At 30.9% G+C, this 15,793-nt stretch overlaps 1 protein-coding gene across 2 annotated transcripts; it reads right to left on the bottom strand.

Annotated features, from left to right (window-relative positions):
• Positions 1 to 6,350: 6,350 nt before the first annotated feature.
• On the bottom strand, positions 6,351 to 10,091 carry LOC101204552 ((3S,6E)-nerolidol synthase 1). Of its 2 annotated transcripts, none has more exons than XM_031882688.1 (7): positions 9,960 to 10,091; positions 9,509 to 9,743; positions 8,083 to 8,479; positions 7,768 to 7,986; positions 7,551 to 7,689; positions 6,885 to 7,133; positions 6,351 to 6,787 (listed from the first exon to the last, which is right to left on the bottom strand). In XM_031882688.1, exons 2-7 carry the CDS (start codon positions 9,729 to 9,731, stop codon positions 6,494 to 6,496), a joined length of 1,521 nt encoding a protein of 506 aa, XP_031738548.1. In that variant the 5' UTR covers positions 9,732 to 9,743; positions 9,960 to 10,091; the 3' UTR covers positions 6,351 to 6,493. The 2 variants fall into 2 exon arrangements, with proteins under 2 accessions (XP_031738548.1, XP_004153857.1); XM_004153809.3 differs by having other exon boundaries at positions 9,865 to 10,084.
• Between the last annotated feature and the right edge of the window lie 5,702 nt (positions 10,092 to 15,793).

The raw sequence follows: 15,793 nt of genomic DNA on the forward strand, positions 1-15,793 counted from the left end.
AAATCAATTCTAATAAATTAATGAATAAACTGCTTGATACAAAAATGAACCAAAATATCACAAAATCTATCTAACATGGATTGCAATAGACTACCTCAAGTAATTTTTTGTAACGTAAGTTATCATAAATTATTTTTAAGTTTTCATAGTATCCTTTTTAAACTTCTTTAAATAGATTTTCTTGGTGCATCTTAGATAAGATTGATCATCTAATTTATCGGCTTTTCTGAACCTTCTTGGTACATTTCACTTAATTACACAACTTTTTTTAAAATGATATGCAATCTTCTAAATCTTCCCCCAAATGAAAAAAATCAAACAACCAAATATTACACAATTGGGAGAAATTTGAAAAGATAATTAGTAAATTATTTAGATAATTAATGAGGTTGGTATAAGATTTGGAGAGATGAAGAGATTGCATGTAATTTGAAAAAATTATATGGATCTGGACAGAATAACAATTCCATATATTTGAGTTTTTTTTTTCAAGAAAACCCTAAACAATCGATAAATTAGAAAAAGTAAATTTTAACTAAATATCGGTCATGAATATGGTTGAGAGCTAGTTTCAATCTTAGAATAGGAAAGAAAAATAGTAAAAAATGATAGAAAGTAATAGAAGTCAGTTTTTAGATAAAATCTAAAATTTTAGTTTATTTTGCTATTTTGAAAATTATGTGGACAAAAAAGGAATAGAAATAGAAAAAGTAAATTGAGAGTTTGAAGATATTAAAATTGGGTTGGTTTTGTGTAATGACCCCATGAAATGGTCCCTTTTCACACATATTATCAACACGTGGTTCCTCCTACCTTTTGTTTTGGCTAAATAGCCTTCACTCAGTTTTCACTATCACACAATAAGAAGAAGAGTAAGAAGGCTAATTGTATTTCTTTTTACTTTTAAATTTCTTTAACTCCTTTTTATCATTAGAAAATTTATAAGAACTCCTTTTTAACCTTGAATAGAAGTTTTTTTTCTTTTTTTCAATACAACTTGTTGAATGAAAAGTTTTTGTAAGCAAAATTTATATTAATATTTTATTTCAAAATAGCATTCTTACCTACGTGAAACTCTCTTTTAAGTATTCATATACTTTCAAACTTTCCAGGTTTGAATTCCAAGGGTGATACCTATGTTTTGAAAGAGGTGAAAAGATAGACAAATATATGTTTGTTGATATATCTCCACATGTGGGCGAGGAGAGGAATAATAATATATTATATTTTTAATTTATAAACATTTTTTTAAATTAAAATTCTCAAAACTGAAAATGTTTCAAATTAATGATAATTATCAATCAACGGTTTTCCTTTGTCATTAATATTGTAGCCGTTGGAGCCTCTCTCCCCGCTCACTATTTATAGACCTAATTTCTCTCCTCATTTTCACAACAACAAACACAACAATTTCTTCTCTCAAAAGTTCTTCGCAAATTATCCCTTTTTCGACCAAAATTCCTTTGTTTCAGTATACTGAGCATTAGAGTGTCTGTTTGAGTATTGGTATTTTGATCAGATTTTGGTGCACTTCTGATTGACGAAATACGACTACAGGGGCAATACAAAATCTGTTTGCATAAAAGAGCAGAGCTGCAAAACGTTTTAAAAAAAGCAAGATTATCCGTGACTCAAACCTTCTTCTAACTTGTTTCTGTTTTGCGGTAGGTGTTTTGACCAGATGACAAGTGAGTTGGTCATTAGGCGATTTGACCAAGCAAGTTGATTGGTAGACGTTTTTATCATTAGGATTGAACTAAATGAGCATCAGTCTAACCAACTTAATTAGGATTGAATCAACCGAATAATTAGTTTAACGCTTGAAAGTTAATTATCTTGTTATTTAGGACAATATAGTTATGTTCTTTGGATTATATTAGTTAGATTTAAACAAACTTAAGTTGGGTGATGAGCATTTGATGAAAAATCCATTTAGTTAGCTTCTCTGGTTAGATAGCTTTTCATTTTATGGAATTGGACCAACTTATTAGTTAGAACAATTTAGGATTGGACGAAATACCTCACCAAACTTAATTATTGTTTAAATGTAACAAATTTAATCAGAAACCCATTAAAAATAACTCTATCATTGAAATAACTGTGTATTGAGAAACTCAAATTGATATTAAAAAACAGATGCAATATTCCAAAAGTTGTGTTGGGTGTGATCTGTTTGAGTTTGAGTAGTTGTTTAGGTAGGAATTTGGGTTTTGTTATGAGAGGATATGGCAGAGAACAAAGTGGGGAAAGCCCCAATCAACAATTTGAGAACCCAAAATCATTTTCCTTTTCATACAAATTATTTGACAGTAACACATAACTGTGTGACAACACTGTTCGGACTCCCGGCCAATATCAACCTGCCATAGGACCATATCTTGTCTATTAATATTACCCAACAATTTGGCTTGCTTTTGTAGATGAAATAAAAGTTTGAGATATTTGATATTTGTAGGAATGTACATATTTCTGACTTTTTGAATATCCCATTTTTGCCCCTGGTCTTGCTACACCATCTTTCATGCATTCAATGTATTTAAAACATTGATAGGAAGACCGATTTTGCCAAACACTCGATTCTAAATATATTTTTGTAAAATTTAGAAAAAAAATACGCCTAATATTTCTTTTTTTGTATATTACAAATTTGACAAATATGACTTTAATCAGATGGTAATCTGCTTTTAAATTTATTATTTTTGTAATTTTGAAAATGCTAGTGATATGTATTCTATTATCATAATTGTTTTTTGCTATTTTTGCAAACTCCCCTTATATATTCGTATGATTTAGTTGGCTTCCAAAAATATCTATCTTTAATATATTTATTTAGTTTAGATTTCAAAATACCTCATTAATGAATGGCTCCCATTTTAGGTATTTCCTAGTTGGAAGGGTCCCGTTTTTCCTCCAAAAAAAAATCATTCATATATTTTTTAGTTAGATTTCAAAAGTACATATTTTCCATAAATGTTTATTATATTTTTTTAGTTAGATTGAGATTTTTTTACAGGGATTTTGCAAAAATACCAAAAAAAAAGTTATGATAATAGATCCTACGTCTACGTCTTAGGTTTGGGGCAAAAATAGTAAAATTGGCTAAGATGTTCAAATGAGAGGGAAGGATCGAGTTATTAAATTAGAGGAACCCTAAACTATGCATAAGACCTATTTGTAAAAGACTGTGGAGGAGATTTGGAAGCTCTCTCTACTTCACATTGCAAAATCGATCTAGTTTTGATATTCAACCATTGGAGGTGATGCAATTTCGATAGAGAGGATCGGTGGAATGGGATAATTGAAACCTCATATTAGTACAATCACTATTGATCAGGAGCTATGGAGTTCGGACCATAAATTCTGATTTACCTTGGCATGGACTCAAGCATGGAAGTCATTAACGGTTTTAGCTTTTGCTTGGGTGCAAATACAAGGTATATAGTCTTTTTATGAATATATATGTGTAGTTGATCATGTTAAATTTTTTTGTTTGATTTCTTGGAATATAGTGTATTATTTTCTGAACAGTTGTATTTGTGGAGCTTAGAATGACTAATAGTTAGTTATTTTAAATACAATGTATTTGTTTTTTGCTCTATCCTATTGACATTTTTTGTTTTGAAGTTGAAACCAGTTGACATAGTTAAACTATTTCACGAATTTTATTTAAAAGCAGTGTTAATAATGAAAGAATCTAAAGAGTAGTCGATCGTGGTTAAGTTCAACCAACGTGAAATTAAGATCGTCTATTCGAATATCCGTCTTATTTTTAACCCAATTGCGTTTGAAATGAACAATGTTAAAAATGTATTGTAGCTAACTTTCCAAATCTCTTGAATCATCCCATAGGAAGATATGTCACCAACGATGAGATTTTTGTCCTTCACACTAGACACTTGCACTGTCGTTGCGACTAACATAATTAACTGTTTTGAACAGTTCAATGATCATCATGGGACTTTGTGCGGTAACAAGATTCATTAATCGTATTCCCCTCATATGTCAATAAACTAGGGTGGGGTAATGTGCAAGTCATCGTATGATGTTTGAGACAACCTTTTCGCCTTCCTGTAGTTCACTCATCACCTATTGAAAAACAACAGTTAGTCATTGTAACTGGTAACTAAAAAGAAGAAAACAACATGCAATTTGATAGTTTATTAACTTGATCTTGTAACTGGTAACTAAAAAGAAGAATTTTTATAATTTGCTCTTTTTTTGTAGTTTATTTTCTTGCAATAAAAAATCAACCTAAACCCTCATCAACTTTTGAGAGATGGAAAATTAGTTTGTTTGAGAAACTAGAGTGCTTTCTCAGTTCAACCCCATTTTACCACTAAAACTAGTGTTTGGTGTGTGATTCAATAATTTGTTTGGCACGGATTTGGGTGATAAAATCCATATGCCAGTCTATCATCTTCTCTCTTGAAATGTCATATTAGATGTCTCTCGAAAATTTCATATATTTTTCCTTATCTGGAAAAGTCTAGCTCTTTAAAATTCCTCAAGGATTCTTTCCTTCTTCGAGTTATTGGCTGTTTATTTTAGGATAATTGTAATTGATTGTTATTTTAGAAATAATAATTAATGATATAGCAACATTTTAATTTTTTTTTGCAAATATAGCAAAAATATCACTGATAAACTTGTGTCGCTGATAGACTCGTATGGTCTGTCAGTGATATCTCAATATTTGCAACATGGTCTGTTGGTGATAGACTCCTATCATTGATAGAATTTGATAAATTTTGCTATATTTACAAATTTTTTGAAATGTTGCTATATACACAATTATTTAATTATTTTGAAGGAAATTTTTTAAAATAGTAGATTTTACACAATATTTACAATCTATAGTAAATTATATTATTAATAATTATTGATATGTTATAGCGATAGAAGACTACCGGTGATAGAACCCAAAATTTTGCTATAACTTGTAAATATTTTGATTTATTTTGCTATTTTTAAAAATGCCCATATTTTGAACTAATTGCTAAATTTGCAGTTACCTTTAATTTATTGATTTTTTTATCCTCTTTTTTGTCTTGGATATCTATGAAGATTATTGATTGAATATATGGGCACTTGCAAAAATAGCAAAAAAAAATATGACATTTTCGAATTGCAAAAGTAGTAAATTTAATAGTCGATAACCTCCTGATAACTCTCCGATAGCTGTCTGATAGTCGTATGATATTACTAGTTACTTGTCATATTTGTTATATTTGTAATATGCAAAAAAGAAGTGTCTTGGACTGTTTTTTTTCTAAATGTTTTTGTCCACTGATGCAATTTTTCTTGAATATATGCCACCTCCGAACACCTAACAGAAATAGAGGAAATAAAGATTTAGAAGTGAATGCAAAAATTGGTATAACCTTTCATTTCCTTTTTGATGTAAATTAATTGTTGATGAACAGAGAAGCAAGTGCACTCTAATAAAGAAGAAAAGTTTGCATGTGAAAGAGTACTCAGCTCATGACTCTGAGTCTTTGACAACTCAAGAGGATTTATTTTTACGTTCGGCTTTTGGGCTATAAAGCCCAAACGTTTTGCACAGCATGTTTTTCTCAAGGTTTTAGTCTAGCAACTTCATTGTTCAAAAGTAGGTATTGTATCTCAGCATAATCAGAGGCTATGCAATTTCATTAGAGAAGTCCATTTCCCTAAAGTGTCAAACGTAGGTTACTAACCAACAAAATGATAAGAACAACAGAACTTCACATATCTTCACAAATAATATGATATTGTCAATTTGATGCATACATCTCATTGTTTGCTTTTCATTTATTTCAAAAGGTCTTGTACCAACACAAATATTTGTTCTCACTTGTATTATAACTAATTCATTCTCTAACCAACGTGGGTATTGTTCACATTTCTAACACAAAATTACCAACAACCTGAAAACTGTTTTCCTTTGCTACCCTCTTGAATTTTATATATTGTTCTTGAATATTTAATTTAATTGAAGATTTTTCGTCCTCCACAGTGGATGCCTTCTTTAACAGATTTACAACACTGTGATTACTCTTTATATTAAGTGAAGTTATCTTTATCACAACCTTCAATCTAAGGGATATTATCCCTAACTAGAGTAAAATGCCTCGTACTACTATCTTTGACGATGTTTGTTTTATATCTTCTTATTATGGTAGTCTTATTATAACTCTGTATGACTTGTGTGATCATCTGTGTTATGTTACTCGTGATCTTTCTCTTCTTGTTTCTTTTCTAGGTTAGATAACTCTTCCTTTCAAGTTGATTTAATTAAAACAAAAAAAAGGAAGATAGCAATTTAAAAGAAGAATAATAAAGTAATCAAGAGAAAATTTACGCTCTTTATCCTTATAAAGTTTTCAAACTCAACGCTTTATACTTCATCATTAAATATCAAAACCAGTACATAATTGGTGGAGAATTACCATTTGAAAAGAACTTTGATGTAAATGACCAAAGATTAGTATACTATTGAACATATGAAATAAAATTACATGTGCACTTTTTCGTACAACATCGATTTAACAATCTTCTCAAGAGTTGGAAGTTTTTGGTTTTGATCATAACCATATAAAATGGGCACAAATCTTGCAATACTGAGAGAAGCTTGAATGAAGGCAGCAGGAAATGGATTATTGAACGACAAACATTCTTTGTTGAGATTCTTCCAAGAATTTGAAATCAAATTAGCCATATGCTTTCGAGTTGTGTCGATCGAAACATCTTGATTGTGTATCATGTAGTAATTCACATATGATCCATCATATCCCTCTTGATTCTCATCCTGTGTGTTTATAGATAAAAACATATATGCAAATGTTAATAAAATGGATAAAATGTATATTTAAAGAAAATGTTAAAATGTCAAATAAAAATTAAACCTTCGCAGATCCTAAGTCATCATGAAGACGCAGAATGGTTGCAGGAGAAGAAATAATAAGAGGGTCATTGTCTAAAAGATGAACAGTTTGATTGGTAATTGATTGTCCTAACAAAAAGAAGGCATGAACCAACACAACATGAACTCCACTGCTCACAACTCCATTTTTTAAATACTCATCTGCACTTGGTGATTCACCACAATCAAACCATCTTCCTTCCACTAGGAATGCATCGCAAAGCTTTGCCCACTAAAATTAAATAAAGCATACATTCATCGGTCTACGTTTAGAATAATAGTTCTTTTGAAATATTGGAAAATATACAATGACTTGTTTACAATTATAATAAAATATCTCACATTAATAGATGCCTATTATATCACTCATTATCATTTAAGACCATGACATATAGCCACTCATGAATAGTTATTTTCCACTCTATTTAGAAAATATCAATAAAATATCATGGTAGTTAAGGATATGTTTTCAAATATAAAAAAATGAATCAAAATATTAATAAATATATAAAAATTTTATTTTCTATCTTGATCTAAATAGTAGTTTATCGTGGTGGTCTATTATTGCTATGTTTATAAACATTTTCAGTAGTTCGGTCATTTTTATTGGTAAACTTGTTGCTACTAAAAATATATATAAAAAAGTTACCGATTTTTGTAAGGAGTTGATAGGATTCCAACCGTGCTTCTTATAGATTTTACTACTAATTTCATTAGTCATATCGTAAAGTGATTTGAAACAAATTCTCATACACTCTGGCAGTGCTTCGGTCATTGTAATATCCCATCTGCGTTAAAAAAAAATTAAAATCAATTAGTGATTTAACATGTATTATACATGACTTTGAGTGTTAGTTGGTGGGTACCTTCTAACCGCTTCGGTGAACAACGTAAGTTGGTCGAGCGAGCCATAAACATCAAACATATCATCAATAAGATAGATGAAGGAGACAGGTTTTGAAAGTTGGATTCTTTCATCTGAAAAACATGGGTCTATTAAGCAAACCAACGAACAAATGTACCATTTAAGTGGTTGGTCCCTCGCAAATGGCAATGTTTTTCCCAGACCTGTCTCTTTCCACCATCTAATAACAAAAAGAAACGATAAAAACAAATTTACTCTTGGAAATGTACATGTTGTTTCATGGCATGTGTTTTAAATGTTTACGGAAATGACTTACAGTGTGAATTGTACTAGTTCTTGTTGGTGCATATTTTGGGCAATGTTGAAATCCACTTTAGCCACTTTTTGAAAAGCATGGACCCATTTATTATTTGTCGCATGTAATAATTCATCTCCTTCCCTAAAATAATCTTTTACCATGAATTTTGAGAAGCTTGTGTGATATGGATTTTCCAAAGTTCTTTCTACATGATTAGCCTCTTTCTTATCAATATTCTCGTTTGTGATAATGTATTCCCTTAAGATTTTGGAGCTAAAATTTTGAGCTTCCTTCATTCTATTTTCTCCTGGTAAACATAATTGTGAAGCTTCATACAAACTCATTAGTCCTTTTATATCATGCTCAAGGTTCTGCTTGAAGTGTCCCTCCTCGTCCATGAAAACATTGAACACATCTATGGATCCAAACAACATTAGTTATTGAGACGATTGTAAATATAACAATTAAATTCAAAATGTTGACATATATAACAATCTTTTTTAAAAAAAAACTTGTAAATATAACATATATAACAGTTTTTTAGAGTCTATCAACAATAAGTGTCTATCAGATCTATCACTAATAAAACATAAACAATAAAGTATATCGCTCATAGATTTTGCTATATTTACAATATTTTAAAAAATGTCGATACTCTTCATTATGATCCCTAAATTTGTTACCCATTATAATCACTCATAGTTACTGAGTTAAGGAAATGATTATTTTCAAGATCGTGTAGCAAAATCATTTAAATTTGGTACGTGATTCTTTAGACTAGATACAAGATTGTTTAGACTAGGTAGAAGGGTACAACATTGTTTAAGCTGCGTACAAGAGTACAAGATCGTTTAGATTAGGTGCAAAGATACAATATCGTGTACCAAGATTGTTTAGACTAGTTCAAAATCATTTAAACTTGGTACAGGGGTATAAGATCGTTTAAGATAGGTATAAAATTGTTTTATCACACGCATGTGATTAATTAATCGTGGAATATTTTGTTGTGAGATTTTTTCCTCTTTTAAAATTGTACAAATTTACAAATTTAGCAAAATATTGCAACCTATATTTAATAGTTCACAAGTAGACGAAAATGAATTGTACACGTAAACACATATAATAGATATTTTGTTATATTTTATAAATATTTTGATTTATTTAATTATATTAGAAAGTAGTTTTGTTGTGAAAAAAGAAATGTTTTTTTCAAAATATTTCTTCCATTTTTCTGGTTTGAAGTATGAAATTACATGCAGCTTAGACTGCCCTCACTTATTGTCCACAAGAATATCTCTAACTACACCGATAAGAACTCATTTTTGAATAAGTTATTAAAAAATTTCAAATAACTCATTTTTATTTAAACCAGTTTTCAAACTCTTATTATTATTATTTTTTAAAAAACTTTTGAAAATATATTCCAAACACACTTTTAATTTACCTGAAGACACAAAATATCCTCGTTGTCGGAGAAGTCGAAAGCGAAGAGCAACTTCATGAAGGTCATCGTCATTCATACCATCACCTTCCTGGCCCACAAAAATTGCATAATGGCGTTCTAAAATGGCATCAATCTCAGTTTGAAAACGGTAGTCGAGGCCTAGACGTTGGACAGCATCGATCAAATTCAAAGTTTCCAAAGGATCATCCAAACTGAAGCTCATTAAATCAGCCTCCTGCAAAAACCCAACAAAGCCAAGTTTTTATTTATGACTAATTTAATGCCAAGCTCAACCATAAAAAAGAAAAAATAATAATTTTCTTTTAAAAAAGTGAAAAAGGTAAAATCTTTAGTACATGAGAATTATTGGAGAGTAATTGGAAGGAAGAAGAGTTGGAGAAAAGAACTGAGTTTTGAGGAGGTTTGAGTTGGACAGGGCATTGCTCATTACTTGTATAAAGTCGTTTAACTGGGAATTTTGTTTCAGCCATTAATAACAATATTGGATTGAGAAGAATTTCAAGCAAAAAAAATGGGGATATTTTTTGGGGTTTCAAAGAAGGAGAAAAATGGAAGGTTATTAAATTTGGTATGATCCATCTCTTCCCTTCTCCCCCTTATATAGAGTGAAAATTAAAGATTGTACCGTATGAATTCAATTAATTAATTTAGTTCTAAATAAAATATCTGTGGCCCAGTAGACTTTTTTATTTATTTATTTGTATATATATTTTTTTTAATTAAAGGAAACTTTGTCGTTATTATTATTGATAGTGCCACTGCTATCAAAATAAAATGACGATTTTTATATAAGTGGTGATGGTAGCTTTTCTTAAAAAGATTTCAGAATACAACCTTCAAACCTTCTTTTTTTTTCATTCGTCAAAGTGTTAAAATTTGACAATTAAACTTATATAATTGGTACAAATTATAGTAATTGTGTGAGTTGGAAGGTTCAAATGTTTATCACTTTGAAATCAAATTTTGTAATTTTGAAGGATCTAATTTTACTAATTGAATAAATTTGAGGGTTGGATTTTTACCATTGAAAGTTTGTTTAATTTGAAAAGAGATAGATAAGTGTGAGTAAGTATGCTAGAACATCTCCACCAGGTATACATCATTATCCCCACTTCCTTAACTAATAAGCAATAAGTTATGATGCCTAAAGAAGAACCAGAGAAGAAAAACTACATTAGACAACCACTATAATCTAGTGGTAGTTTTTGTTATTTGCCAAAAAAAATTAAATAAAAAAAATAAACCAATGATTTAATTTTTTTTTTTTTTTTTTTGAGGAATCATTATTTAGTATCCTATTCTGAAAAAGTGAAAATTAATACCTTACCAATTTTACAAGAAAGTGAAATTAATTAATGTAGAGCATTTTTAGGGTAATTAATTTATGAGCAGTAGCAAAATTTAAAAACATGTTGCAAATAAAGCCATTATATTTACTTAATATCCTTGTGTAGTTATTTTTAATTCCTAAACTACCCTTGGATTAATATGGAAATAAATCTCTCCTAATCTCCTGCTTAATTCCTGATTTTTGTTTCTTGTTTTTTTCCCTTGTGTTCGTCCCCTCACGTTATTCATCCTATCATCCTCTTTCTTTTGCTTTTCTCTCATGCGTTTCTTTCATGTGTCCTCTCTCATGTGTCTTTCATGCAATAATCAATGACGATTCTTTCTGTTTTATTACTAATCGTTTTTTAAGTTTCAATATAAATATATTTCTTTTAACAAAATCCAATATGATTTACTACGTATTGAATTTCTATGGCACGTTACACTTTATTGATTAGGGACCACGATTCAATTTTACTAATAACAAGTGTGATATATTTATTGAGTAGAGTAACTTCATGTTTTTTATATCTACAATTTTCACATTTACTAATAAATTCAATCTTTCCATTTATCGACACTTTTATATTCATCATATATAACCATATCTAACTTTTTTAATATACATTTCACAAACTATGTTATTACAATTCTACACCCAAAAACACAAACTTACTAATTTCAACATATTTATTTACCCAGGCTTATATGGCCTCTTGTTTGTTAGAACCAGCCAAAAAGCCTTCATATAATTGTAAGAGAGTTGCAATCACTTACCTATATTTTGGTTATACGTTAACAAATAGGTTAATTTTAAAATTGTTTTTGCTTTTTAAATAATGATGATGAACTGTAGTTTTTCAAACCCAATTTTAATTTGAATAAAATTAGTGATTCCATTAATATACTATCCTTCAAATCGCCAACTGAAGCTGGAGCTGCCAATATTAGCCAATCAAGAACAGAGGCATACTACTCATCAGCTTCAGACTCATCTGCACATATGAAACACAAGACGAACATATGCAGAGGTGATTTCTTCTGATAATTCTAGTTATGTTAGTTCATGAGAAAGTGTTTACTCTAAAGATTATTCATCTGATGATAGCAAAAGATAAAAAAAAAAAGAGGAACTTAAAACAAACATTTCTTGGGAAAACACCGTTGTAATGACAAGGTGCCTCTTTCATAACGACTGGGAGAAAATTACAGAGAAACTGCAACGACAAATTGAATCAAACTTTCTCATTCAGTCATTCTATGCAGAGAAGGCCCTTATTTTCTTGAACACGATAAAGAATAGGTGAAATTACTTTGCAGTAATAAGGGTTGGACTACAGTTGATAAGTTTTATATGTTAAGTTCGAAATCTGGTCTGAGGGCAAACGTGCCTACCCTACACTTGTACAGTTATGGTGGATGGACAACTTTTAGAGGGTTACCTCTTCATGCATGGAACATGAACCCCTTCAAACAAATTGGTGACGCTTGCAATGGTCTAGTGGAGATATCGAAGGCCACTTGGAGGAAAACTGATCTAATTATTGACAACAGATTAAAAGTGAAGGAAAATTACACAGAATTTATTCTAGCCCAGATAAGTGTTATAGATGAAAAGGGAACATCACATACGGTTGAAACCATCTCTTTCACATAAGGAAGATGGTTCAGAGAAAGAAATGTTAGCATTCATGGCACCTTTACCAGCAAGGCGTCAAGAAACTTCGATGAATATAATCTAGAGGCAAAAAAAATACAATGTGAGGGGAACCCTTGCCTACCCACTGGAAACGATGACAGTCAAAGAGAAAACTTCTGTCGGTAACAAACGTAAGCATGAAAGAAGACATAAAAATTTAAATTTTAAAAGCACAAGAAATAAGGCTATCATAATTTCTGATAACTTTGATGGTGGCAGGCTAAAATCAGTTTTCATAGGAAGCATGGATAAAAGAAAGGGTTTAATGAGGATCATCCAGTACAGCTGTCTATATCACAAAATGGGAGAAGAAAAAAAAAACTGTCACAAAGTGTAAAATTTCACGTTTTTGACGAGAAAAGACGAAATTTTTCGGATAATACATTCCACGACAGTTATTTAATGTCATAGAAAAAACATAAAGTAATATTTTATTTTTTATTAAAAAATAATAAATAAAGATTAGAAATTTAGAAAATATTTCCCCAAATCATAAACCCTTATTATTTTTCCCAATTCTCCTGCGAAGTCTCAATCTCCAATCCGATCGTCTTCCATGAATTCAACCATCTTTCGGCCTTGTCACCTCCTCTGCCATTCGTGCCCGTCGTCACCTCCTCTGCCGGTAAGCTTCTATTCCTTCTCTCTTTGTCTCTCTCTCTGTGAATATTGTGTAATTTCGTTTCATGAACATCCCAACAATCCAATGCCTTTATACATGCATTTCAACTATCCCTCTTCTTCAAACCCAAGTCAGAAGAAGAAAAAAATGTTTTACATAGCTCTCTTTGTCCTCTTCTTCAACTTTTTTTTTCTTTTTTTGTAAATGGGGTTAAAGTGGATTCTTAATTTTTTGAATTTTGAAAGTGGGTGTTCAAATGCCTCTTCATTATCCTAGGTACACGAAGAGGGATTATGAGAAAATGGAGGAAGGTAAGTTGGATTTGCTTCTAAAACAATATATATGGACTCTGTTTTGATGGTACTCTTAAGGGAGATATCGCGGAACTCCCGACGCACCATGATAGTTATCCCTTCCATTAATTCCTAAATTCAAATTGAAATTCAAACTCATCTTCAATCTCAATCTCAACACTTCAATTATGTAAACTTCAACACTTCAATCTCAACATTCAACACTTCAATCTCAACATTCAACACTTCAATCTCAACATTCAACACTTCAATCTCAACTTCAACACTTCAAATTCAAATGACTAAAACCTACAACTAATTCAAAATCCTAACAACACTTCAAATTTAATTTCAATACTAAAACCTACCACTAATTCAAAATCAAAATACTATAACTAATTTGAAACCTAAAATCTAAAACCTAAACTAATTTGAAATCTAAACACTAAAACTAATTAACTAAAACAAAATAATAACTAAACTAAACCACTTACCGACGACAACGACAATAAGGATGACAATGACGACGACAACGGTAACGGGGACGACAACGACAATGAATGCCCTCTTCTTCTTGATATCTCTCTCGGTCTCCCTCTCACTCTCTTGGTTTTCTTTCTCTTTTCTGTTTCCATTCTGTAAAGAATGGAGTTAAAAAGATAAAGAACTCCCGACGCACAACGAAAATGTCTAGAATAGCGCCCTATTCCCGACACAATTAGTGACATGTCGTGTATCCCTAAACCTATACCCAACGCAATTAGTGACACGTCGAAAATTTTTAAACCTATTTTCGACGTTGCTGACACCACGTCGGAGGAAGGCGCAACGTACAATTAATTATCTGCCCTACCTCTGACGCAACACTGTAGATGTCGGGAATAGGTGTACATTTCCCAACGCACCTGGCACCACGTTGGAGGAAGGCCAAACGGTACAATTAATTGTCCACCCTCTTCTGAAGCTACACTTTTCACGTCGGAAATAGTGGAACATTTCTCGACGTACCTCGCACTGTGTCAGAGGAACCTTAAACCCATTACAGCCAATTCTGACGCTAATGTGTCTGCGTCGAGAGAAATACCTTCCCCAGACGTGCACCAAGATGTGTCAGGAAACACCGACTTCTACTGACGTTATGTTTTTCGATGATTTTTTCTGTGTCGAGAAACTCTCAATTTCTCGTAGTGCTTTAAACCACAATAGTTGAATATGTATTTTGGTAGGGAGGTAGAAACTACTTACTTAAACAAATAACGACAACGTCCTTGAAGTAAGAGAACTTTTTGCTTATCCTCAATTCAATCAATTATTCAAAATGTCATAAGGTAGTCATAGGAAGAAAATATAGTTTCATTCAGTTAAAGGATTAATTTTTCAACAACAACCATACTCTTAATTGATAACTATTGAAATAAGCTCAACTAGCTACATATACAACCAACTTAGATTATCACATTAACAAGCGTAGAAAACTCAATGACTCAATAAATCCAATTTATAACCTGTTCAAACCATTTAACTTGAGTTTGGTAAAATTTGTTTCTCAATCAAATAATTGAGCCTCTTCTGATATAGTGTGTGGATTCTTCTAAAATTAATTAAAGTTGAAAAAGAACCAACCATAATTTACTAAATTAACCCTTATCTCCTTTGCTTGTCATTACTTAGTATAATTACAAAATAGAAAGGTGAACTTGAGACACGTAGCAGTCCAGAGGGAGAGTCCAGAGGGAGAGGTAAAGGAAGAGTTGAATCTAAATCTCACACTAACAAATGAAATCCACTTTCTATCTTTGTATGTCAATTGAAATTAACTAAACATATTAAAAGTGGAAAAACAAGAAAAGAATTATATCCTTGAAATAGAAACTCAAATTCTCTTTTTTTTATTCCATTCCTAGACGGTGAAGTACCATGAATAAGAAATGAGAATCGTTTTATATTTATTCAATACATCAAATTTTGGTCTCCACAATAAAACTATAATAAGCAACTAAAAGAGAAAGGACTAAAATTGTGGAGTTGCGACCATGGTTTCTTGGTTCCATCAATAATTTAGATGCTGAGTTTTGGAGTGATTCAGAACAAGAGTATACAAAAAAAAAGTACTTAATTAAATATAAAAAATTAAGTGTTTTAACTTCCTTCTCTGATTCCTTATAAAATTGCAAAGAAACGGGTGAGATTAGGGTGCATAGAAACAAGTTAGATTCAAGAACTTGATGAATATAAGATTTGTCAGAACCGTGCAAGGTGTGAAAAGTTTAACATGTAGAAGGCATGACTCACCTTTCCTATGGTTTCAAGATCACCAACAC

The sequence above is a fragment of the Cucumis sativus genome, chromosome 1 (assembly GCF_000004075.3).
Source record: "Cucumis sativus cultivar 9930 chromosome 1, Cucumber_9930_V3, whole genome shotgun sequence".
Taxonomy (NCBI): Eukaryota; Viridiplantae; Streptophyta; class Magnoliopsida; order Cucurbitales; family Cucurbitaceae; genus Cucumis; species Cucumis sativus.

What these genes read in the sequence shown, in the direction of transcription:
- LOC101204552 (XM_004153809.3), bottom strand. Translation starts at nt 9,999, where the DNA reads ATGGCTGAAACAAAATTCCCAGTTAAACGACTTTATACAAGTAATGAG. An exon ending in AGGATATTTTGTGTCTTCAG is followed by an intron (nt 8,480 to 9,508) that starts GTAAATTAAAAG and finishes TTGGATCCATAG; the next exon opens with ATGTGTTCAATGTTTTCATG. An exon ending in TCAACTCCTTACAAAAATCG is followed by an intron (nt 7,134 to 7,550) that starts GTAACTTTTTTA and finishes ATTTAATTTTAG; the next exon opens with TGGGCAAAGCTTTGCGATGC.